Consider the following 26,997-nt stretch of genomic DNA (forward strand, 5'->3'; position numbering starts at 1 on the left):
CGCAAGGCAGTGGGGGTTTATTCGATCACCCACGAATTCTCAGAAGGCAGTCCGACCTCCGGCCCCTTTTTCTCTGCCTCCTCTTCACACAAATGACGGGGATCTGGAACTGTTCCCGGGAAAGCAGTATGTCATTCATGTTGGGCTCGTCAGACTCATTAACGGAAAAAAGTATTTTGCCAGTTCGTGATGAGTAATCGATGTTCTGATGTCTAGAAGTTATTTTCGATCATAAGAGACGGTAGCAGCAACATTATGTACAAAATAAGTTAAAAAAAACGAAAAACGAAACGAACAAAAAAACACAATTGGTTAGGAGCATGTAAAACGTCAGCCTTCTACGGCGCCATCTTACGATCACTAACTATTCACTAATCAGCTCTGGGTGTGCGGTAGATTCCGCCTATTATCTACAATTTTTGGTTAGGCAATGCTAATATTAGCGGTCGAAACTGTTGCAAACATTTGCACCAACATTGGGGATTGTAGCACTGGCACCTAAAATGACAAACTGAATGCAAACAAGACAAAGCCATTTGACATGAAATGCAATCCATGAAGCACTCCTCTAATATCAAACAAAAGAAGGGACAATATTTGTAACTTTTTCAAATGTAATTGTATAATACATAATTCATTTGTTGACTGTTGTGTACAGTAAGATCCCACCATTTACCATACAGCAAATATCTGTGGCGTATAGTGTCCAGTAGCCAGGGGCGGACTGGCCATTTGTATCCCAGTGGGCCTGTCTAACTTGGGTTTTTGCTCAAAATAATCAGTATCTGGCTAATAATGGGGGGCTTGAGAACAAAAATGGACCGGTGTGGGGGCCACAAGGAAATAAAATGTGTTGGTGTGTTTGAAATGCCAGGGCTAATTTCTGGTCACAGTCCGCCATGCCTGTAGACCACTACAGTCTTACATTTTGCCATCATTCAAATGGACTGACTGCATGACAAGCGCTTGAGACTAGTACGCTATTGCCACATACAGTACAACTACTTACTTTCAGTGGGACAAAAACAATCACCACTCACTCACCAAGGAACTAAGAACCAGCTGTAGTAACATTACTTGAACAGTTGGTGGTACTAACGCACTACAGCTGTGACATGGATATGGTTGTGGTAAAGTCATTTTCATGGAACTACATGCATTGATTATACTTTTGTAATAATAATAAGACGATTATTATGGTACCAGAGGTGTCACGCACCAAATTATTGAAGGGCCACGGATGGCCAAATTTTATATATTTTAATTAAACAATATCTTAAATATTTACATTTTGATAATTTATCAGATGCTCTTCTCCAGAGCCACTTACAGTAAGCTGATTCAACTAAAGGTTGCTAGATATCACAGTATTTGTAAAAACCAGTCATTACAAAGTCAGTGCTAGTAGAAAAGACACATGTTAGTAAAAGAAAACAAGTACAACTGTAAGGTGATTGTTTTTTTGTTAGGGGGTAGGGGTTTTAGGGGGATAACAGTGAAAGAGCCTAAATGGGTCTGTTTATAAGTAACTAACATCACCTTTACATCACAGTCTTACATAACTTTTTGTGTGGTGACACAGTTTAGTGATCTGTATTCTTTGGCCAAAACCGTGAAATGGAGATAATTTACTAACATTTAGAATAAAGGAGCATCTTTCTCAGTTTTGTCTTTTCAGAGCGCTCTGCCTTACAGTAGGTCCACATAGGCAAATATAGCACAATATTCAAATCATAAAAATACAAGAAAAACGTTGTGATGAATGAAGTTAAGAGGCGTTCAGGGGAAATTCTTGAAGAATGCTGCTTAACTACAAAGCATGGAGAATGGTGAGCACTACAGATTTCATTAACTGCTTTGAGCTAGATGTTTTGGTAACACTTTATATTACAGTGCCCTTATTACAGTGGAATTATTCCTATAAGTACAGTGCGGCAGTATTGTAATTACTCATTGTTATACTGTACTTACACTGTATTGTAAAATGCAACAGATTTTCTTGACGTGACCCTCACCTGAAAGTCACTGGATGTTTACACTACTTTAACATAATTACTGTGTCATTAACATGTTATTTCTTAGTAAATGGCTGGTCATTTATGTTCTGTAAAATATTGTTTGGACACACCTACTCATTCAAGGGTTTTTCTTTATTTTTACTATTTTCTAGATTGTAGAATAATAGTGAAGACATCAAAACTATGAAATAGCACATATGGAATCACACTATGGGCCTTAAAGAGGCCTTAACAGAATGCTTTTATTTATATCATATTTCATTGGCTGAAGTTTTAGATTCCATCCACAGTCATTAGACACCATCCATCCAGTTAGCAATTGTTGATCATGCTGATATGTTGAAATACTACATAATGTACAGCATATTTTAAACTGTTGAAATCAGTGGACTTTGGTATGAGGTAATAAAAAAAATACATCTGTCAAACTCGATGTAACATTATCACTCTCCATTACATTTTAAAAGTTTTGCAAGTAATGTACATTAGATGTATTATGCCCCCTTTTCCTATTCATTTAAGTGCTCATGTTCTGTCACTCCTCTCCTCTGTCCATTGTAAAGTCATAACGAAGAGAGTTTATTTGTTCACATTACACAAATCCATGCCCCTTCAGCATTCACATATGGTGCGATGGGTAGCCTAGTGGTTAGAGCATTAGGCCAGTAACTGAAAGGTTTCTGGATCAAATCCCCGAGCTAACAAGGTAAAAATCTGTAATTCTGAACAAGGCAGTTAACCCACTGTTCCCCGTCGTTGTAAATAAGAATTTGTTCTTAACTGACTTGCCTAGCAGCATAATTGTCAAAACTAACTGTCGCCAACTCTTAGCTATGATGTGGGCTTGCCCCAAGGGAATGGGGGATACCTAGTCAGTTGTCCAACTGAATGTATTCAACTGAAATGTGTCTTCTGCATTTAACCCAACCCCTCTGAATCAGAGAGGTGCGGGGGGCTGCCTTAATCAACATCCACGTCTTCAGCGCCTGGGGAACAGGCGGTTAACTGCCTTGCTCAGGGCAGAACTACAAATTTTTACCTTGTCAGCTCGGGAATTCAATCCAACAACCTTCCGGTTACTGGCCTAACGCTCTAACCACTAGGCTACCTGCCACCATGCCGCCCAAGGGTCAATACTGTACATTCATGATTTGCCTTCTGTCTGTACTGGGTCTGAAGTTCAAACGTATGCAGATGTTACGCACGCCTCTAGAAAGAGGGAACGCAACACCCTACTACAACTTAACTCTCCGTGGTGTGAAAGTGATATGGACTGTAGGTGTGAGTAAGGATGACAAATAGGCAGAGAATACCATTAACAGGGAATTTATTCCTTCACACGGTAAGTTTGGGGAAAAGGGGCTGGACGGAACCAAAGCAAAGAAAGTAAATATCAAAGCCCCCTCTCCTACCTTACCTGTCTACCCACTACTTACCTAACTAGCACCACCTGGTGCACTAACCAAAATACAGGGGATGGTCCGCCCAGGTCTTTCCTAGTGTGCATAGACAGTAAACTACTACGGGTATATGTATGCCCGCGGGCCTCTTGCCTAAGCACTCCCTAGGTGCCTTCCCCTTCCCACCTGGGAACAAAGGAAACAGAATAACACAAATGTACAAACTACTTCACAACAAAACCTGAGAAAACACTAACCCAGGACATTAAAGAAAAACTCTGAGCACTAAACACAGAACATAACAATAAGCTTACTCAGCAACAACTAACTAAGTACATACCCAATTCTCTTTCTGAGAAACAACCAACATATATAACCCTCTGCCATCAACCTCTCTCTCAGCAAATATCTCTCTGCAATCATCTCTGTGTGTCCTCTGAGCAACAGCACACTGGCTTATATAGCTTTAGGTGGGGTTGTTAATTGGAGACAGCTGCGTCCTGACGAGGGGGCGGGGTAAGCTCTCCAATCATCGATGGGGCCGACCAATCAGCTGCTTGGAGAACTTCAGGAAGCCATTACCTGAAACTCACTCACAAATATACAAACTACAACACAGAAACTGGGGAACGTAACAGCAGATGATACAGCGATATATGTGCATGCAAAGAGCAAACAACAAGCTGCACAAGAACTCACTACTGTAATGGTCCAGGTTACAAAGTGGCTCAGTGACTCATGTTCGCATCTCAAAAATCAGTCTGCATGTTCTTCACAAAGAGGGCAACTGATGCTACTGAGCCAGATGTCTATGTGTCAAGGGAGAAACTTCAGGTGGTATCTGATTTTAAGTACATTTTAAGGCATCATACTTGATTCCAGCCTCTCTTTTAAAAGCAGGTGAAAAAGGTAACTCAAATAACCAAATTCAACCTAGCTAATTCCCGATATATACAAAATTGTTTGAGTACAGAGGTAGCAAAACTGTACTTCAAATCTATGATACTCCCCCACTTAACATACTGCTTGTCTAGTTGGGCCCAAGCTTGCTGTACAACATTAAAACCCATTTAGTCGGTCAACAAACAGGCTCTCAAAGTGCTTGATAGGAAGCACACTTGTTACATCCATAGGAAGTATGAGCTCCTGAGTAGGAAAAATATTGTGCAATACACCGACAAATGTCTTGTATTCAAGATCCTAAATGGCCTGGCTCCCCCTCCACTCAGTACTTTTGTTAAACAGAAAACCCAAACCTATGGCAGCAGATCCACAAGGTCTGCCATGAGAGGTGACTGTATAGTTCCCTTAAGGAAAAGCACCTTTAGTAAATCCGCTTTCTCTGTGAGAGCTTCCCATGTCTGGAATACACTGTCGCTTTCCATGTTGTCTGTAGCTGGTGAGGTGTGGAAACACTTTGTTGCTTTTATGGATTTTGTTTTGTTGCTTTTTGCGTGCTACGTGTTGCTTGGTCTATGTTTATGTGCTCACCGCTCATTGATTGTCTGTATTGTTATTGTAATTGTTTTTAATAACCTGCCCAGGGACTGCGGTTGAAAATTATCCCTGGCTAAAACTGACACTTTTACTGAAATGTTGATTCATGTGCACTGTTCCTGTAAAAATACAAATAATCTCAAACTCAAAACTGCAATCCATTTTAATGACCAGACATTATTCCACGTAATAGAAACAGATTATAATGTTAGAATACATTCATTTCCTGCTCAAATTCACTGGTGTTACCTAAACTATAAAACCCAGCAACAGTAATCAGAAATCACAGATTGTTTCCGATTCAACTATTCAGACCTCTACTGAAAACGACCCACTACATCCCTTACAGCCCGATATAGCCCAGCGAGCACGACTAACTCTTCTATTCTTACCAGTAGGAAAAAAATATAACCCATTCTCAAACAACGTTCTGCCTTTACCTCTATCGTAAGGTTAAAAACAAACTTGACAATTATCTCTTCTCTTCCGGCTTCCTACTTATGAAAAGTACAAGACTTTAAAAGTATCAAGTAATGCGCCAAATTTATAAAATACATCAGTCAGTCCATAATAAAACAAAATGTATTAAGTTATTTAAATATGATTCCTTTCTCAATATGTTATTCCAGCAGACCATTTAGGCAACAGACAACGTATTACATCGAAATCGCCTCGCTATATGTTGAATAAATTAGCCTTTCAATTTGAACTAAGCAAGTTGTTAAAATGTTCAGTTTATATCTTAAACAAACACTGGCGGAAGTATCTGTCCAGACAAAACGTACCAATACTTGAATTACAATCAGAAACCCATTTTTTGTCAATATCATTGACCCAATGCTATTGAAATGACAAATAAATCCTGCAAATAACCCAATTACAATGGTTTGTAAGTCTTAACATCTGGCACATAATAACGACACAATTCCCAGAAAATAACCTTAATTAATTGTCAAAGCGTTTCTCCGTAGAGATTCTCACATGCGCAAAGGGAATAGATTTGCAGTCAATGAGTTAAATCGACATTAATTGACTAAGAAACAGATCTTGCGCTTTTCAATAAAATCAGATTATGTTTTCTCATGCAACATATTTCAATTACTTTGCTACATCACATTAATCCCGCAATGATAATTAGTTTGATGGCTAGCCTAGGCTTTGTACGACGTTACAAATTACGTAGAGAATCCATCTTAATTCGCTCTAACTAAAAAAGGTTTATTCAATAAATATAGCAACTCCTCTCACACTGGGAAGAAAATAAAAAGACAATTTTCAGGCCTCAAGGGCAGTTTTATTTCAAATGTAGTAACCGAAAGTAGAAAATCCAATAAGCGTTTTATAGTTACATCGTTAGGGTAAGTTAACCAAAAGTGGACACACTCCAATCAGTTTCTGAGATTATTGTCCAGACTTTGTTGACAGTTTTATAATGCTTAAACCTCATCTTTATCAAATAATCCATTAAAGGGACCAACTCAAAACCTCATCTTTATCAAATGATCCATTAAAGGGACCAACTCAAAACCTACGTACGTCTACGTATGGGTTGTTTAAGTTGCATTTCATTATATTCACAGTATTACTTTATCAAATCTCCGGTAATTGATTATACACACATACAATTCATCATATTTTCATATCGTCACAGAACCCATATAAAGTGTAAGAATTTCTTAGGTACTCACAGCTACGAAGTCTCCACAGCTACGAAGCAGCTCTCCAAACATACTCCCAACTTTTGTTTCCCGGACAATGACCGGCCTCAACGGTTCTCTAACCCCCCCAAAAATCAAGGCAAAGTCTAGCCTCCCAGAAACAATAGACTTGCTGCTAACATCCCCCTCTCAATGCTACCCTGAGATATTCTATGATGGGCAGTGATGGACAGAACCCCAAAATAACATTATATCAACTCTTATTACCAAATTTCAATCATCTTATTATGCAAATGTCTATATCTTATTTACACACTCACACAACTCTCATATCACATTCACACAATGCTAATCCCAAACATGCCTAATCAATTAGAGTTTAACCTACAGGGATATTTTCTCATTTCTATCTCATGGTTAGTTACTATGATAATGCAACTCATGCATTTAAATCTTTCAATACTTCTGAAATGGGGTACAGGTTTAAAACAATTACAGGTGCACCTTACTATCTTATACTATATATCATAAATGGTCTTACCTAGTTCACACAGATTCTAGTTTTCATCCAGGTCACATAGATTCCGGACATTTTAACATTAAATGGCCAAAACTAGTTCACACAGATACTAGATGTTTAACACTAAATGACCAATCCCAGGGCATACCTGGTTAGCACATTTAAAATAATTTGAATTCACCACTTCTGAGGGTCACTTAGACGGTCACACAGACACTTTTCAGAATGAGATACTTCTTCCAATATGGTTTCACCAGGTACCGTGTTCACACAGAACCCACAGTCACCCTGGCCCCTCACTCCTACAGACCGCGCCAATCCCCTCTGTGTTCAATTCAGTGTCAGGACGGATCTAGGTCGCCCGCAACTGACCAATGATAGGTGTCTTTGAGTCGACTATCTCTCAGATCATCCTCCACTGACTCGGCCCTGTTTACGCCTCCAAGGTGCCCCCCTCACACAGGAATACAGACGCAGAGCCTACGTAACAGAGGCTTTTCTTAAAAACTCGACTTTGCATGTTTTGCTCACCTCTTTCTTTTTTTAAACTAAGCTCGGGACGTGGTATCCACTCGGCTCGCTGCCTCTCAGATCAAAGGTGGGTCAATCTGCTTCGTTCCCGAAGTGTGGTCTCCCTGAGATCCCAAGTTTGAGGGATCCCTCGTGCACCATTTACACAGGTCGTCAGGAGCGGTCACCAAGTGAAGATTCACATCCCATCCTCGTCACCAAATGTGGTGGTTAATTTATTTACTATCAAATGAGAAGAAACAAACTTATCACACAAGTCAGAGTTATACTTAAACTAAATCTTTATTCACTTATTAATAAGGGAGCAAGTCAATACAACATACAAAGTGAATCAATTGGGTGATCTACGATAATGGATAGCTGGTCGACGAATCACCAGATGATTCGTTGAGAGCCCTGAGACAAAGTGACAAAGGTTTTATAGCCAAGATACACCCCCTTCAGTCTATATGACAAACAACAGATGTATGGAATGGGTCACAAGGTAAACATTTGTATGAAAGATACTTATAATTCACAACAGACAGTATCTTTGCACCCCATTATTTATATTTTTACTTTGCACTTTCTTCCACTGCAAATCTACCATTCCAGTGTTTTACTTGCTATATTGTATTTACTTCGCCACCATGGCCTTTTTTGCCTTTACCTTCCTTATCTCACCTCATTTGCTCACTTTGTATATAGACTTATTTTTCTACTATATTATTGACTGTAGGTTTGTTTTACTGTGTAACTCTGTGTTGTTGTATGTGTCAAACTGCTTGCTTTATCTTGGCCAGGTTGCAATTGTAAATGAGAACTTGTTCTCAACTGACCTACCTGGTTAAATAAAGGTGAAATAAATAAAGGTGAAAAAATCTTCTGTAAAAACTGTTCTCATTGTGTATAAACCAGGGTCTGGCTCCGAGCCATCTCTCCCTTGTGCCTTATAGAACAGAAACATTAACTAATGCTCTGGAATGCAGTATCACCCAAAGACATTGTGAATCTCATGTCAGTGTTAAATCTCCAAGAGGCCCACTTTCAGTTCACACAGACACAATAGAGTTAAAACAACCCTCTATTCTGTTGCATAAAACAACCATTTCATGCAATTATAGTATTATAACATGATCCTGCAATTTTGCTCCCACATAGATCATATGTAGCTGGTCATATGTAATGTAGCTGGTCATATGTAGCTGGTCATATGTACTGTAGCTGGTCATATGTAGCTGTTCATATGTAGCTGGTCATATGTAACTGTTCATATGTAGCTGGTCATATGTAGCTGGTCATATGTAGCTGGTCATATGTAGCTGGTCATATGTAGCTGTTCATATGTAACTGTTCATATGTATCTGGTCATATGAAGTAGGTCATATCTAGCTGGTCATATGTAAGTGTTTATATGTAGCTGGTCATATGTACTCTAGCTGTTCATATGTAGCTGGTCATATGTAGCTGGTCATATGTAACTGTTCATATGTAGCTGGTCATATGTAGCTGTTCATATGTAACTGTTCATATGTATCTGGTCATATGAAGTAGGTCATATCTAGCTGGTCATATGTAACTGTTTATATGTAGCTGGTCATATGTACTCTAGCTGTTCATATGTAGCTGGTCATATGTAGCTGGTCAAATGTAAGTGTTCATATGTAGCTGGTCATGTGTACCAGGTCATATCTAGCAGGTCATATGTAGCTCAGCATATGTAACTGTTTATATGTAGCTGGTCATATGTACTGTAGCAGGTCATATGTAGCTGGTCATATCTAGCTGTAGCTGGTCATATATAGCTGGTCATATGTAACTGTTCATATGTAGCTGGTCATATGGAGCTGGTCATATGTAGGTGTGCCTATGTAGCAGGTCATATGTAGCTGGTCATATGTAGCTGTTCTCATGTATCTGGTCATATGTAGCTGTTCTCATGTAGCTGGTCATATGTAGCTGTTAGCTGTGTGCCCATATACTGTCTTCATAGCACACAGACTATGGTAGATAAATGTGTGTTCACCGCATAAAACCAACATTGTCTTTGTCTTCCTCAGTGTTATGGAAAAGCATAATGATCCCAATTTGAGGTTCAATATGCTTTCCCAGCAGGAGATGGGTCTGGTCCATCCTGTCCCTGTGCCAAGCACCCAGACTAGGGGACAGTGGTCCAGCAAGCTGGAGTTCCTCCTGGCTGTGGCCGGACAGATCATAGGCTTGGGGAATGTATGGAGGTTCCCATATCTGTGCTACAAAAATGGAGGAGGTGAGCCTCACATCACATCTTTTTATAGAATTTTTTTTTTTTAAGTAATCTTTATGAATTATATCATAAATAGGACTGGTGGAGTTATGTCACACATGCAGCTAACACCGACATGTGGAAATGTCTGCTCTACCCAAAATTACAACCAAGTGATTGCAGCATTACCTCAAATATGGAAAAGGCAAGTGGAAGGGGGAACAAGTAAGGAACTTGTCTGTCGGCCCTGCAAGACCAAAATTGGTTAAAGAAAATTATGCTAAATAAAAATATATACCATTTTCATTTAAGGACCAAAACAGTGACAGCTGTGCCATATAAATTGCAAAATAGTTGGGAAGAGATTTTCGATGTTCCGATTCCATGGCACATGGTTTATGAATTGACATGTAAAACGACACCAGATTCAAAACTTTGGATTGTTCAATTTAAATGAATTTGCTAAATTCTTGCAACCAATAGAATGTTATATATATGTAGGGGATACAATTTTCCCAGCTCTACAGAATTTGCTGTGTGGAGGCAGAGTCATTAGATCATTTATTTTGGTACCGTCCATATGTAGCTGAATAATTGCAACATTTACCTAGAGCTAACGCTGGAGATAACAATACTAGGTGATTGGAAAAGTCATAGTCAATTGATCAATAAAATAATAATTATTTTAGCAAAAATGTTTATCTTTTATTTATAAACTGTAGAAACTATGAGAATAGAAAGATTCAGTACTTTTGTGAAGCATCACAGTACAGTTGAAAAATATATGGCAAATAGAAATCCAATATGGATGGTGTTAAGAGATAGATGGGAGGGGTTGAATGGAGCTGAAGGGTGGGAATAATAACAACGGGATAACAAATGTAAAACATATGGGGTCTGTAAAATGTATATAGGTTCAGAACTTTTGTGAAATAGCACAGTTACAAATGTATGGCAAATATAAACATCAGAAATAGAGGAAGGCCAGGACAAAAAAAAAAATATATATAACTATTGTAAATTAGATTGTGTCTGTAAAATGTATATAGTATGTATAAGCTGGAAGTAGAAACCTAAGTGTTGTTATTTATTAGTTTACTCAAATTGGGCGAGGGGTGGTAGGGTTTTATTTATATATATATATATATATATATATAAACATTTTTTTTCACCTTTATTTAACCAGATAGGCTAGTTGAGAACAAGTTCTAATTTATAACTGTGACCTGGCCAAGAGAAAGCAAAGCAGTGCGACACAAACAACAACACTGAGTTACACATGGAATAAACAAGCGTACAGTCAATAACACAATAGAAAAAAAATAAGTCTATATACAGTGTGTGCAATTGGCGTGAGGAGGTAAGGCAATAAATTGGCCATAGTAGCAAAGTAATTACAATTGAGCAAATTAACACTGGAGTGATAGATGAGCAGATGATGATGTGCAAGTAGAAATACTGGTGTGCAAAAGAGCAGAAAAGTACATTTAAAAAACTATATGGGGATGAGGTAGGCATATTGGAGGGCTATTTACAGACGGGCTATGTACAGCTGCAGCGATCGGTTAGCTGCTCAGATAGCTGATGTTTAAAGTTAGTGAAGGAAATATAAGTCTTATATAAGATTTTTGCAATTCGATCCAGTCATTGGCAGCAGAGAACTGGAAGGCTTTGGGGATGACCAGTGAGATATATAAAAATATATACTAAAAAGATATGCATATATGTATGTGTATTTGTATGTATGTATATGTATGTGTATTTGTATGTATGTATATGTATGTGGATATGTATGCATGTTTATGTATATATATTTACACAAAAAAAATATATGGGGATTGGAAATGATGCAGACAATTACATTGATGGAAGTGACAGTCTATCCACAATATTAAAGCTGGTCCACCCCCTAAAAATATATAAATAAGAAATACTTGCGTTCTCTTCTCTGGGTGGTATAAATGCATTCAAACCTGAAGTGGGGGGGATGGTTTGAGGTGGTTGAGATGGCTTCTGTGAAAAATATTTGTCTTGTGAAACAATAATCACGTGAAGTGAAACATTAAGTTATGGTCTTGGGCCATATGTTTAATTGTGGTTTAACTTGTGTTGTTCATAAGGGGTGTTCTTCATCCCTTATGTGCTCTTTCTGTTCACCTGTGGCATTCCACTCTTTCTCCTGGAGACCTCCCTGGGCCAGTACAGCACGCAGGGCAGCATCACCTGCTGGAGGAAGATCTGCCCCCTGTTTGAAGGTAAATATCAGGGCTCATATTTATAAATTTTCATTGAGTAAGACTGCCGATCTCGAATCAGGTCCCCTCTGTCCATATAAGCTTAGTCATTATGATCTAAAAGGCTAATCTGATCCTAGATCAGCCATCCTACTGGTATGCTATATGAATGCTTTATGAATGCGGCCACAGGGTCTTGTTGTACGTATTGCATCCATATTAGGGATTCAATTGTCAGTGTTTGTCTGACCATTGATAGCATTTACTTCCTAAGATGGATGCCATCTTGGGGAAATAGACATGAAAGCCTGATAGCTAGAAGGAAGAAAGGCTAAAGCCTTCAGTAAAGAAAAGATAACATTTAGAGGGACTGCAGACCAAACTTTGTCTGTTTGTTGTATTTGTACTCAGGAAAACTCCTAGCTGCAATATCAAAACTTGAGAAAGTAGCATTGTAATCCAAAGCAATGTCAATATGATTTAAATTGGTATTCAGCACATAAACTCAAGGTTTCTGTCTGGAGCCTTTGTCAAGAATGTGCTGTTTGAGGGTGACATATACGGCCAGACAATTAGCCATAATAGGTACAATATATGCACAGTACATGCAGGCTTTTCCTTCTGTAAATGATAATGCGCTATTGTACTTGTACAAGTCAATCCACCATGATTTTGATCACATTGCTTTAACAGTTTGAAACAATGTAAGGATACATTTTAGATTCCTTGGGGGATGACTGGTCTGTTTCTGACCTGATTTAACTTCAAAAATGAAAAAGGGGTTAAAGTAACAAAACATTTCACTCAAGTTATTGGATGAAGGTTGGATTAAACATTAACAGTATTACTCAGGCTCACACTAATTCATGAGCTATTACATGATAGAGTAAGTGACAGTCCTTAAAGTGACACAACACGTGCATTCAGGACACTTGTCCTGCGTTCAAACATTCACAAATGTCTGTCTTGTTGGAATACCACCATAACTTATTAATCGGGGCTGGTGACTTTGAAAGGAGTCTAATCCACATCAAAAAGAATCACAGTTAAATGTTTTTTTATGGTTTTAGGTTGAGAATGTGATTGGAATTAATATATGTCACATATATTTCTTAGAAGAAGCCTTTTTTTACATTTACATCTTCATGTTTGTCTGTAAAATCTCTTCCTCCTCCTCCTCCTCAGGACTGGGTTATGGTAGTCAGGTGGTGGTTCTATATTCCAGCATCTATTACATCATCATTCTAGCCTGGGCCTTCTTCTACCTCTTCTCCTCATTCAGCTCTGAGCTCCCCTGGGCCAGTTGTAGAAACAGCTGGAACACAGGTATGTACTTCAGAGTAGCCTGAGTGCCAGTCTGCTTGTGCTGTCATACCAACTGCATGTCACTCATTGTCATAACAAACCAGTTTGGATTGACAAGAAACAGCAATGGAGTTTGCATTGCAAAGAACACAAACAGATCTGGGACCTGGTTAACTTCAGTGTGTAGACATACCTTTGTCATGCCCAAATGACAGATAGTATCTTAAATTTATGGACACCACTTCAAACTGAGATATTCTGTTTTTGACAAGTGAGGTATTATTTTGTTAATGTCTCCTTATCCAGGAACGATTCTGAGAGTTCTGAGACATGCTTGTTATTGTATAATTTCCTCCTAACCAGCAACCTGCACGGAGTTTAACAAAAGAGTAGTGGGACATCTAAATTGGACAGTAGCAGGAAACGCAACATCGCCAGTGAGAGAGTTCTGGGAGTGAGTACACAAAATCATTCCAATTTATCAACTCCTTATTAAGTCCTTACAGATGAAAATCATGGCTATTTGCCTTAGGAGGCAAAGAGAGAAGGGTGAAAAGCAAGTGGTGGGATTTAAACTGAAAATATGATTTTCAGGAGAAGAGTTTTGAGTCTCACAGACAGTCCAAACAAGCTAGGCAGTGTTCGCTGGGAGCTGGCTCTGTGTCTTCTACTGTCATGGATTCTCTGTTACTTCTGTGTCTGGAAAGGAGTGAAGTCTACTGGGAAGGTAAGATGGGATCTCTGCCATTCAACCTGATGACACCATGAACACTGTAGAGTTGTTAAGATGAGTCATAGACTGAGGGAATGTAATGCTGGTCTGGTCCCCCTCCCCTCAGGTGGTCTACTTCACTGCCACCTTCCCCTATCTGATGCTGGTGGTGTTGCTGGTCCGTGGACTCACACTGCCGGGGGCAATAGATGGTATCAAGTTCTACCTCTACCCAGACCCAGCCCGCCTCACTGACCCACAGGTAGGAACACACTTCACTGTATAATTTGTGTCCAGGTGTAACAGAAACTATCAGTACATACTGTAGTGATTCGTGGGGGATACATGGTAACGTCTCTGCCGGTGTTTGAACCCTTTTCAACATGACCGAGGGCAGCAATCATTACCACTGGCACAAGAAACGTAACTCCCTTGGTGGAACAGTTTCTGGTTTAAGAGCATCAGATATGTTACAATATCAATATCTAATAAAAAAATTACTCTGAATTTCAAAGCAAATGCATATCCTGTTGACTTATAGCTTGAAGGTCAAAATAGGTACCATTTGAATTCACCTCTAATACCCTGGGATGAGACTAGTGTATCGGAATTGTGAAACTATGAAGACTATTGTGTCTCTCTCTGGTGTGTCTCACAGGTATGGATGGATGCTGGAACACAAATCTTCTTTTCCTATGCTATCTGCATCGGCTGTCTGACTGCACTTGGCAGCTACAACAAGTATGACAACAACTGTTACAAGTGAGTGGAAGAATTAAGTACACAAAAAGTGGAGGAATGGAATGTATGATGGGCCTATGGAGAACCTACCTCAGAACAGTAACATGCAATAAATGGACTTTTGTCAGCCAAAATGGGGGTAATGACGATAGATGGAATATGAAAATGAGTGTCATTTTTGTTATGTTATTAAAAGTTAAATTACGACGTTATAAAGGAAACATTGTAACTTGAAGAGTCTTCATAATATGTACCTGATGTTTACATACTGTATGTTATGTGGAAAATGTCCAGATGAAATAGAATGTTTTTGTAAAGATGAAATGTGAAGTTAGTTGTCTAAATTGGATCTGAGTAAAATCCAGACCTTGCCTCGTAACTAGCGACGCCAAGAGAACTTACCATAAAGACGGAAACGCCCATTTCTGACCCGAGGATATTAAACATGTGAGTTTAGAATTTACATAGCAGACTAGGTGACCAGGGTCACGGTCAGAGGTACAGTAGTTGCAAACCCAAAATGCAACACAAGGTCGAAGAAGACAATGGAACCTCTTAATCTATGCTACAGATGAGTAGCTGTGTCGAAGAGGGTGAATTCGAGCAGGACCACCCGGTTATTCTCTCCAGGGAACCGTGTGTCTACACTGCTTTCATTCCCACGCTGGAACCAACTATACGGCTAATTAGCCGTCCTCAGAAGACCCTTTTTCAGAACAAGGGCGTGGATAACAGACCACTAAGACAAAGGACACTTACATCGTGTGGACAATCAGAGACTTATACCCGGTAACATCGGAGGTGCCGCAATCAGAGGAGAAGGAGGAACTCGGTACACGAGGAGCTACCCCACCGGAGACCTTCGACACGTAATTACATCATTATATTCTGACCCATAAGAGCGGCAGTTCAGGGCAAGGTTAGGGCTAAACTTAGCATAGTTTACAAATGTTCCCAAATGTGCCTTTCTTTCTTTTTAAATCCCCATTTTGTGTCATACTGTGTTGACCTGCTAGGGTCCTGTTTCATTGTACTAAGTTCTAATCAATAGCCTAGACTGTGTGTTTGTGAATCTTATACAAAGTACTATCATTTTAGCTTGTTAGTAAATAAATAATCAACTCAATTGGTGAGGTACAGACTTATTTAGTGGGACTCGGGTTTGTGCAGATTCACAGATTATGCGATGTTCAGGACGAGACTGTAGAGGAAATTAATGAATTAGCGACTGTTGTAAAATCAATATAGTGACATTCTTTGAGTTAATTTGGGAAATGTAACCTCAATAAAACCAAACTTTCCCATGATGCCCCAGGTTGCTGAGTTAATAATTACCTGATTCATTTAATCACGTAATTATAAACAGTTATTTATTCGATGAACAACAGTCGTCACATTAATCAATACAACATCACGACACTACATAAAATGTGCAGGCAGAAAGTTTTCTCTTGCCAGCAAAAACATCCCCTGTGCACATAATTCTTTGGAGGTTGGGTTGCAGAAATGGTATGGTATCTGGAAAGTTTGACGATCCCCATATTGTAGGTCATTTGGATGCCTTTGCGTTGTGACTAACAGGGAAGTGAATCTCTTTTTAGGGACTGTGTGTACCTGTGCCTTTTGAACAGTGGAACCAGCTTTGTGGCCGGTTTTGCGATATTCTCTGTTCTGGGCTTCATGGCTTATGAACAAGGGACAGACATCTCAACCGTGGCGGAATCAGGTAAGTGTTGCAGCAGTGAGATACGAATGAATTAATGAATAAACAAATTAACATACCCTTCTAAATTCTGCTTTGTTACAAGACAGGTGTCTTAGCATTTGAAGGAGCTAAATCTTCCCTCTGCCCCTGAGAGTTCGGTAATGAGTTTACCTGTGTTGCTGCATACAGGTCCTGGCCTGGCATTCATCGCCTACCCTCGTGCCGTGGCCATGATGCCATTACCCCAGCTTTGGGCCATCTTCTTCTTCATCATGATAATCCTACTGGGGTTAGACAGTGAGGTGTGTTAGAGTGGCCCTGAAGGTCTACGGAATATTTTCTTTGCGAAGTATAATTACATAACCTACAATAGATGCTACAATCATCACTAAACTAATGGATGTGAACCTGTGAATGAGTAGCTAGTATTTCAAAGAAGAGAGTTTCCACTAAACTTCCCAATTCTCTTTCCTTCAGTTTGTAGGTCTGGAGGCTTTGGTGACAGGTATCTCAGACATGAATCCCTCTTTCTTCCTGGTTGGCCATCGGCGTAAAATCCTCCTCCTCATCATCAGTGTGGGTAGCTTCTTCATCGGCCTGGTCATGGTCACAGAGGTGAGAGGTCATTTGAAGTCATCATTCTATAAGGATATAAAATATAGAATTTCAAGGCCATCATTATTAGATCAATCATGACAGTAACTAGATATATGATCGATAATGTACCTCCCAAGTGATCTGTTTCAACATATCCCTGTGTTTCAACATGCCTACTCGTTCTGCATAATTGTTGGTAGATTCCACTTATTCTGTAAGCGATTGGGCTGCTGGACACACCTACGATCATTGTCTGAGTGTTTTGTACACCCTGGATGTAGATTATAGTCATATTGTTGTGCTCAGTAAGACTGTACCTTATACTTTCTTTCTCTTTCTACCCCTCCTCTATTTGCAGGGAGGCCTGTATATCTTCCAGCTGTTTGATTACTATGCCTGCAGTGGGATGACTCTGCTTCTCTTCGCTATATTACAGTCAGTGTGTATCAGCTGGGTTTATGGTGAGTTAGCCTGACCTACTCCCAGTGCCATTTTTAGGTATAAGCAGCCGCTTAGGGCCTGCAACCACTTTTGTTCAATGTCAGTCGGGGTCTCAACTTACTGTTAGTTAAGATAGTAGAATACACAATGTGACATTTTGAAATGTGGTAGTGCAGCCGCAGTTTTCCTCTTGTTATGTCAGTCACCGACATTCACCCAATTAACCCATGTCAGCTAACATGTTATAGTTTACTAGGTAAGTTTGTCTAGCCAGCTATCTAAACCTTGTTTTATATTACAAACATTTATGAAGGTATTTTCATGTAAGTTATTATTAAGTGTTACCACTATCATTGTAGGTCTTACGAAAAGATAACAGTAAAACATGGTCAGTGCTATCAGGGATCCTTGGGACGTCCCTACCTTAACCTCTATGGGCTAGGTGGGACGCAGGTGCCCCGTGGTGCACTCCATCAACAGCAGGTGCATTTCAAGAGCGGCAAATTTGAATCCAAATAAATGTCAAAATTCAAATTTTTCAAACATACAACTATTTTACACACTTTGAAAGATAAACATCTCCTTAATCTAACCACGTTTTACGATTTCAAAAAGGTTTTACGGCGAAAGCATAAATTTAGAGTATGTTAGGACAGTACATTTGCAAGAGTTGTGTGTAATGTTTTGTCAATTCAAAGACAGGGTCACCAAAACCATAAAACCAGCTAAAATGATGCACTAACCTTTTACAATCTCCATCAGATGACACTCCTAGGACATTATGTTAGACAATGCATGCATTTTTAGTTCTATCAAGTTCATATTTATATCCAAAAACAGCGTTTTACTATGGCATTGATGTTGAGGAAATCGTTTCCCTCCAATAACCGGCAGTCAAGTCAGCATCACAAATTAAATAATTAAAATTAGAAAACATTGGTAAAATATTATATTGTCATTTAAAGAATTATAGATTTACATCTCTTGAACGCAATCAACTTGCCAGATTTAAAAATAACCTTACTGGGAAATCACACTTTGCAATAATCTGAGCACTGCGCCCAGAAAAATACGCGTTGCGATACAGACTAGTCGTCATGTTGGGGAGATCTAAAATCGAAAATACTATGTAAATAATCCATTACCTTTGATTCTCTTCATCAGATGTCACTTCCAGGTATCACAGGTCCATAACGAATGTAGTTTTGTTCAAAAAAGCTCATCATTTATGTCCAAAAATCTCCGTCTTGTTAGCACATGATCTAAGCCCGCCGGACTTCACTTCATGAACGAGGGGGAAAAATATATTTACGTTCGTTCAAACATGTCAAACGTTGTATAGCATAAATCATTAGGGCCTTTTTTAACCAGAACATGAATAATATTCAAGGTGGACGAATGCATACTCTTTTATAACGTATTGGAACGAGGGTACCCAACATGAACTCGCGCGCCAGGTGTCTAATGGGCCATCATCGTTCCATGGCTCTTGTTCGGTCAGATCTCCCTCCAGAAGACTCAAAACACTTTGTAAAGGCTGGTGACATCTAGTGGAAGCAATAGGAAGTGCCAAAATATTCCTCAGCCCCTGTGTTTTTCAATGGCATAGGTTTAAAGGTAATATAACACATCAGGTATCCACTTCCTGTCAGAAAATGTCTCAGGGTTTTGCCTGCCAAATGAGAAACTTTAGAGTGTTTTCTATCCATATATAATAAGTATATGCATATTCTAGTTACTGGGTAGGATTAGTAACCAGATTAAATCGGGTACATTTTTTTTATCCAGCCGTGCAAATACTGCCCCCTAGCCCTAACAGGACCTTCCTTACACTAGCCCTTACCTTAACCATTTTAAATGTCAACTTCAATGGTGTAGGAACGTCCCAAGGATCCCTGATAACAAGGAGCTGTAAAATACCCTGCATGGGCCCATTCCATCAATCACAGAAACCCTAATTGCAGGTCAGCTTCCCTCAGGATGTTTCTGTTCAAGGTGTTTATGGCATTATCCAAGTTGTTCCTCTGGCACACATTGCCACTTTGGACATTGATGTGAAACAACACCTCGTTACCTTGGGATTATAAGGTTCTGACATGTTGGTGAAAAATGAGATATTCACATAGAGTTGCTCTTTAGGTGGTCTTTTACGTGTGAGATATGTAGTGTTTTTGAAAAAGTCCATTTACAATGAAAAAATGAAAAATCGAAAAGTTATATCTATGCAAACACCTTTTAACTTGGTGCTATAAGGTTCTACATGCAATCCAATCACACAATGCTGGGTTGTCAATAACAAATAATTGTACATAAGGTGATATACTTGAAAATAGAAGAACATCACAAAACACTTCTGAGATCTGGGACTTGAAACATTCTCATTATCTCAAAACTATTAATTTTGCAGATAGAACATTATAGTCCCGAGTCCTTGATGATTCACATCACAGGTTCTGGTTGTAACATGTACGCTGGGAGTCGGGAAGCAAGTACAGGGAGTGAATTGAATAACTAAATGAACATAGAACAAAACAAGAAGCGTACAGACATGAACACCGGAACAAAAACAATAACAGCTGGGGAAGGAACCAAAGGGAGTGACAGATATAGGGAAGGTAATCAGGAAGGTGATGAAGTGCAGGTGAGTTTGATAAGGTGCTGGTGCGCGTAACGATGGTGACAGGTTTGCATAATAATGAGTGGCCTTGGTGACCTAGAGAGCCGGAGAGAGAGTACATGTGACACTGGTCCTCTTTTAATATTACTTAGATTTTTTTTCACCACTTTTTCAGAAGATTGGCCATAACGTGAGCTCTTATTTTCTAAACAAATAAATACAGGTACCTTGAACCAGTGTTTCCTAAACTCGGTCCTGGGGCCCACCCCTGGGTGCATGTTTTGTTTTTTGCCATAACACTACACAACTGAATCAAATAATAAAAGCTTGATGATGAGTTGGTTATTTGAATCAGCTGTGGGGGGCCCAGGACCGAGTTTGGGAAACCCTGGTTAGAGCTGTTGTCCAGGTTTCCTGATCTGCAATTGTTTAAACCAGTCTGTCACTTGGTGGTTTGAGAATGTTTACCTGGGTATTTGACAGACCAACTGACCAAACACTTTTATTGACTGCTGTTATTTTGAGTCTCTGTTGATATGTTTACTCCACAGGTGCAGACCGTCTGTACGATAATATAGAAGACATGATCGGTTATCGACCATTACCCATCATTAAGTACTGTTTGAAGTATGTCACTCCAGTCATCTGCACTGTAAGTTTTATTTATTTACACCCCACTCTCAACAGCAAATTTATTTTGTTATTTTTCCAATTATATTTATAGTAAACATGACGTTGTCAGAGTAATACAAGTGATTTACAGAAAACCAAAAGTTAAGATGACAATACAGAGAAATAGAAATCAAATGGATGCCGATGTGTAACCTATGTAAAGTAGATAATCCTAACTTTATGTTCATTATAAATGCTTCTATAAAAACAAAGAGAGTCGCACGCTCTATGTATAAACTCACTGTAATTTATTGGGTAAACCACCAACCTTTCGGCATCATTGTTCCTTCTTCAGGGTGATGTCATGAATGCTTGAACCAGGTTATGTAGACCAAACAGTGCAATTAGTGCAACTGATGACAATAGTGAGGGGTGTGTCATAGTTACTAGGTTGATTAGAATGAATTTAGTGAAACAGTTAGAAGATAATAGTTTACAGCATATTTAATATATTAGCCTATTGTTATCATTAGCACAAGCATGGGATTAACATCAACATACATTACTGTTTAGTTTAATTTCAAATATACAGTAGCACTCAAAAGTTTGAACACATCTACTCATTCAAGGGTTTTCATTATTTTTACTATTTTCTACATTGTAGAATAATAGTGAAGACATCACAACTATGAAATAACACATATGGAATCATGTAGTAACCAAAAAAGTGTTAACTAATCAAAATATATTCTTCAAAGTAGCCACCCTTTGCGTTGATGACAGCTTTGCACACTCTAGGTATTCTCTCAATCAGCTTCATGAGGAATTATTTTCCAACCCCCCCACCCCCACCGTCACACCTCCTCCTCCATGCTTCACGGTGGGAACCACACATGCTGAGATCATCCATTCACCTACTCTGCATCTCACAAAGACACGGCAGTTGGAACCAAAAATCTCAAATTTTAACTCATCAGACCAAAAGACAGATTTCCACTGGTCTAATGTCTATTGCAAATAATTCTTGGCCCAATCAAGTCTCTTCTTATTATTGATGTCCTTTAGTAGTGGTTTCGTTGTAGCAATTTGGCCATGAAGGCCTGATTCATTCCGTCTCCACTGAACAGTTGATGTTGAGATGTATCTGTTATTTGAACTCTAATTGAATTGAACTTGCATTTATTTGGGCTGCAATCTGAGGTGCAGTTAACTCTAATGAACTTGTCCTCTGCAGCAGAGGTAACTCTGGGTTGTCCTTTCCTGTGGCGGTCCTCATGAGAGCCAGTTTCATCATTGCCCTTGATGTTTTTTGCAACTGCACTCAAAAGAAACTTTCAAAGTTCTTGAAATGTTCCTCATTGTCTTACCTTCATGTCTTGAAGTAATGATGGACTGTCATTTCTCTTTGCTTATTTGAGCTGTTCTTGCAATCTTATGGACTTGGTATTTTACCAAATAGGGCTATCTTCTGTATACCACCCTTACCTTGTCACAACACAACTGATTGACTCAAACGCATTAATTTCACATATTAACTTTTAACAAGGCACACCTGTTAATTGAAATGCATTCCAGGTGACTACCTCATGAAGATAGTTGAGAGAATGCCAAGAGTGTGCAAAGCTGTCATCAAGGCAAAGGGTGTATAATTTGAAGAATCTCAAATATAAAATATATTTTGATATGTGTAACACTTTTTTGGTTACTACATGATTCCATATGTGTTATTTCATAGTTTTGATGTTTTCACTATTATTCTACACCACTGCTACTAAGGTAGAAAATAGTAAAAATAAAGAAAAACCTTGAATGATTAGGTGTGTCCAAACTTATTACTAGTAATGTATATTTCATTGTTTCCAATTTCATAACATGTTTGTTAAATCTAATCTTTAGTTTCAACTATAATGCATGATGAGCATCATCAACAGGGGGAACATATTGGGCTTGCGCCAGCTCATGCCTTTTATTAGACCATTATAAATGCTTCACCAGAAGCCTGACCTAAATGTACTGGAGAAACCATAACCTTGTTCTTAACCTTATCTTGTTCATCTCTGTCCTCACTCAACCCTCACTGTTACCATAATATGTTATAATTAGTACAATGCTATCGGAAAATACATTGTGTTCTTTAATGTTTATTTTACAACCTCCATCCATATTTTTTGTTCTAGGCTACATTTGTCTTCTCCTTGATAAAGTTTTCCCCACTGAAGTTCAACAACACCTTTCAGTATCCTTGGTGGGGTTCCGCCGTTGGTTGGTGGTTCACTCTCTCCTCCACCCTCATGGTTCCATTATGGATGGTGTACATCGTGAGCATCACTCCTGGTACACTGCGACAGGTAAATAGGGACATCATTTATTATGTTTCTATAGAGTTTCCCATTGCTTGACTTGGGCAGGAGCTCACCGGAGCTGAGTACCGGCACCTAAAATGTTTAACATGTTAGGGATAGGGGGCAGTATTTTCACGGCCGGATAAAAAACATACCCGATTTAATCTGGTTACTACTCCTGCCCAGAAACTAGAATATGCATATAATTAGTAGATTTGGATAGAAAACACTCAAAAGTTTCTAAAACTGTTTGAATGGTGTCTGTGAGTATAACAGAAGTCATATGGCAGGCCAAAACCTGAGAAGATTCTATACAGGAAGTGCCCTGTCTGACCATTTCTTGTCCTTCTGTAGCCTCTCTATCAAAAATACAGCATCTCTGCTGTAACGTGACATTTTCTAAGGCTTCCATTGGCTCTAGGAAGGCGCCAGAAAGTGGAATGATAGCTCTGCAGTCTCTGTGCGAAAAACAGCAGGGGTTTTTGTGAGTGGTCCTTCTGAGGACAATGACACTGGCGCACGCGTGCACGAGACGACTCCATTTTTTTCTTTCACTGTTTGAACGAATACAACGTCTCCCGGTTGGAATATTATCGCTATTTTACGAGAAAAATCGCATAAAAATGTATTTTAAACAGCATTTGGCATGCTTCGAAGTACGGTAATGGAATATTTTGAATTTTTTTGTCACGAAACGCGCTGGTGCGTCACCCTTCGGATAGTTACCTGAACACACGAACAAAACGGAGCTATTTCAATATAACTATGCATTATTTTGAACCAAAACAACATTTGTTGTTGAAGTAGAAGTCCTGGGAGTGCATTCTGACGAAGAACAGCAAAGGTAATCCAATTTTTCTTATAGTAAATCTAAGTTTGGTGAGTGCCAAACTTGGTGGGTGTCAAAATAGCTAGCCGTGATGGCCGGGCTATGTACTCAGAATATTGCAAAATGTGCTTTCACCGAAAAGCTAATATCGGACACCGCGATTGCATAAAGGAGTTCTGTATCTATAATTCTTAAAATAATTGTTATGTTTTTTGTCAACGTTTATCGTGATTAATTTAGTAAATTCACCGGAAGTTTGCGGTGGGTATGCTAGTTCTGAGCATCACATGCTAATGTAAAAAGCTGGTTTTTGATATAAATATGAACTTGATTGAACAAAACATGCATGTATTGTATAACATAATGTCCTAGGAGTGTCATCTGATGAAGATCATCAAAGGTTAGTGCTGCATTTAGCTGTGGTTTTGGTTTTTGTGACATATATGCTTGCTTTGAAAATGGCTGTGTGATTATTTTTGGGAGGGTACTCTCCTGACATAATCTAATGTTTTGCTTTCGCTGTGAAGCCTTTTTGAAATCGGACAGTGTGGTTAGATTAACGAGAGTCTTATCTTTAAAATGGTGTAAAATAGTCATATGTTTGAGAAATTGAAGTTCTAGCATTTTTTAGGTGTTTGTATTTCCGCTAGCGGAACATCTGTCCCTAACAGCTTTTAACTGCTTGAGCTCCTGTTCCTCTTATAGAATATTATCTCAATAGTGTTGTGGAGCTCATGCACCTAAATGTAAACAGTACCGGCACCAAACATGAGTACCGGCAACTGTCTCAGCCCAAGTCAAGCACTGGAGTTTCAAAACAGAAAAGCATCTCAAAAAGTGGTCCATAAGCAACAAAAAAACAAGCACTATATCATAGGTAGCCTAGCTATAGCTAGTTACGTAGGTCAAAGATAGAGGCTAAGTCTTTGAGTACATCCTCCAAAGATGGAGCAATGGTCATTAGAGGCCATGGTTAATTTCTCACTATCAATTCCAAACTTCAGATCTTTTAAAAAGTGGCAGGTACAACTTGTGTTGTTATCGCTAGTTATGTCTCTAATTATGCAATGATCAGATCCATAACCCAAACCCCATTTACTCCCCAATACACACTGATGATGTTGTTTCTTCTACCAACTAAGAAAAGAAGACAAACAATCAACGTTCTGCAAACATCACCAGTTATTTTATGTCTCATTCCTTTGGTGATCTGTCTTTGAAATGCTCCTCTGTCCTCTCTATTACTCCTCAGAGACTGTCCATCCTCACCACGCCGTCAGAAGATCTCCCCATGACCAAGGCCCAAAAGAATTCCCTCCTGGCCAAGCAGTCAGAGCAAGACAGACCCCTGGGGGACATGGAGATACCAGCCTGGGGCCACAACCTCCTAGACAGAGACACTGGCCCCCTGTAGAGACACTGGCCCCCTCTCTCAGCCACCATCCCTATAGGACTAGAGATAAGCAGGTCCAGCCAGTCACTCAAGGTCCTGACATAAACAATACAAATACTTCCCGTTGTGTAACAGAGGCTTATGTGACCCTTCGCTTGGTCTGAGTGGCTTAGAAAAGTATAGTACAGAACATAATCCACCCCATGCCTTTTTCTTGGGAGGGCGATGTGGGCAAGTGTTTCCAAAACACACACTATTTCCTCCAAAACACACACTATTTCCTGTATGTAGCGCTGATGAGACGTAGAACCACTCATTCTGGAAAGTCTTGATGTGAAAGAGAGAGATGCGGTCATTCTGTTTGGTCCAGAGAACCCAACCTAGAATTATTAGAATTACAGGTCAATCTTGCAGTCTCATGTCAGAATGCAGAGAAAGCATCTGAAGTGAGATATTGAGTAAGGTCCGGCAAAATTAACCAGGTCATGGCAGAGTAACCAGGTCATGGCAGACTTGGGTCTTGGCAGAGTAATGGATGGATAGATCAAACACCTGTCACACAACAATGGTGGAAACAAAACATTGGTACCAGTTGGTTAACTGAGTCTGTATAAACAAGTGAACAAAATTTTTTTTTTTAAAGATACATTTTATCTTTTTTTTGGGTGGGTTTAATATTCCGACATACAGTAGTTTTTTCTACTACTATGTAATTTCTTAAGACTTTGTGAAGTATAACAATTGTGAAAACGTATCGATGGTTAATTATAAGGGATTGGGTAGATGCATATATAGTAGAAACACTGCACAATACCGAGATAGGATTTGATGCCAATATCAATAAAATCATTAAACCTTGTGCCGAGATTTATATGTCATTTTCCCACCCTTATTCTTTGGAGTACTTTAAATAAAAAGTGTAATTCGCAACAGAAATCTCTTCCGATATTCAGACCTAACTTTAATCTGAGACCTGGGCCTGTATTCATAAAGCGTCCTAGAGTAGAAGTGCTGATCTAGGATCATAGAAAAGGCTAAACTGAACCTAGATAAGCGCTCCTACTCTGAGGCAATTAAACAGAGACATCATCATTCCACTGACTGTAAATACGTTTTCCCCAGAGGGTACAGACTCTGTTCTATAGCCGAGCTGAAGACTAATACGGGAACAATGCCCTTCTATGAGTTACTGATAAGACCAGTAGGTAACAGCAGTTATCATTAACTGCCAGTTCAGGCTAAACCAACACAGAGCTCACCCCACCTTCAATTGTGTCTGAGGTGAATTTAGCCTGATATGAAAAATGAATACTCGTAGCTTCAGACAGTTGTTTGTACAATATCTATATTCATCCTTTAATTAAGTATTATGGTCTGTATTACAGTGTACAAATGGCTCTGATGATTGCTGACCAAAGGTGGCAGCTCCAGCTCTACTATCCCTGATGACAGTTTGTGTTTTTTCATTCATAGATACCATTACGACCCTCAGTGTAGCAGGTTATGGTGATAATAGTGTTTCAAGATTTTGATATGTTATTGTTGTTCTCGTGATCCTTTTACACAATACCTCAGATGCACGTGACGTACTCCACTAGTGTTTGACATTGTGGTCAATTGA

General features: G+C 39.2%; 1 protein-coding gene across 1 annotated transcript; it reads left to right on the forward strand.

The window, feature by feature from the left end:
- The first annotated feature begins 1,662 nt into the window (after positions 1–1,662).
- On the forward strand, positions 1,663–26,235 carry LOC106565344 (sodium- and chloride-dependent GABA transporter 2). The gene is made up of 15 exons (XM_014132341.3): positions 1,663–1,829; positions 9,664–9,872; positions 11,969–12,103; positions 13,268–13,408; positions 13,751–13,841; positions 13,982–14,114; positions 14,227–14,361; positions 14,758–14,861; positions 16,442–16,566; positions 16,735–16,847; positions 17,023–17,160; positions 17,501–17,603; positions 20,752–20,852; positions 22,990–23,160; positions 25,236–26,235. Exons 1-15 carry the CDS (start codon positions 1,759–1,761, stop codon positions 25,395–25,397), a joined length of 1,932 nt encoding a protein of 643 aa, XP_013987816.1. The 5' UTR covers positions 1,663–1,758; the 3' UTR covers positions 25,398–26,235.
- The last annotated feature ends 762 nt before the right edge of the window (positions 26,236–26,997 follow it).

This window comes from Salmo salar, chromosome 12, assembly GCF_965601325.2.
Source record: "Salmo salar chromosome 12, fSalSal1, whole genome shotgun sequence".
Taxonomy (NCBI): Eukaryota; Metazoa; Chordata; class Actinopteri; order Salmoniformes; family Salmonidae; genus Salmo; species Salmo salar.

Bases quoted from the DNA above. Each gene is read 5' to 3' on its own strand.
- LOC106565344 (XM_014132341.3), top strand. From the start codon at position 1,759: ATGAATGAAGTTAAGAGGCGTTCAGGGGAAATTCTTGAAGAATGCTGC. The intron at 13,842-13,981 runs GTGAGTACACAA...TATGATTTTCAG, and splicing joins CCAGTGAGAGAGTTCTGGGA to GAGAAGAGTTTTGAGTCTCA. The intron at 20,853-22,989 runs GTAAGTTTTATT...TTTTTGTTCTAG, and splicing joins TCACTCCAGTCATCTGCACT to GCTACATTTGTCTTCTCCTT.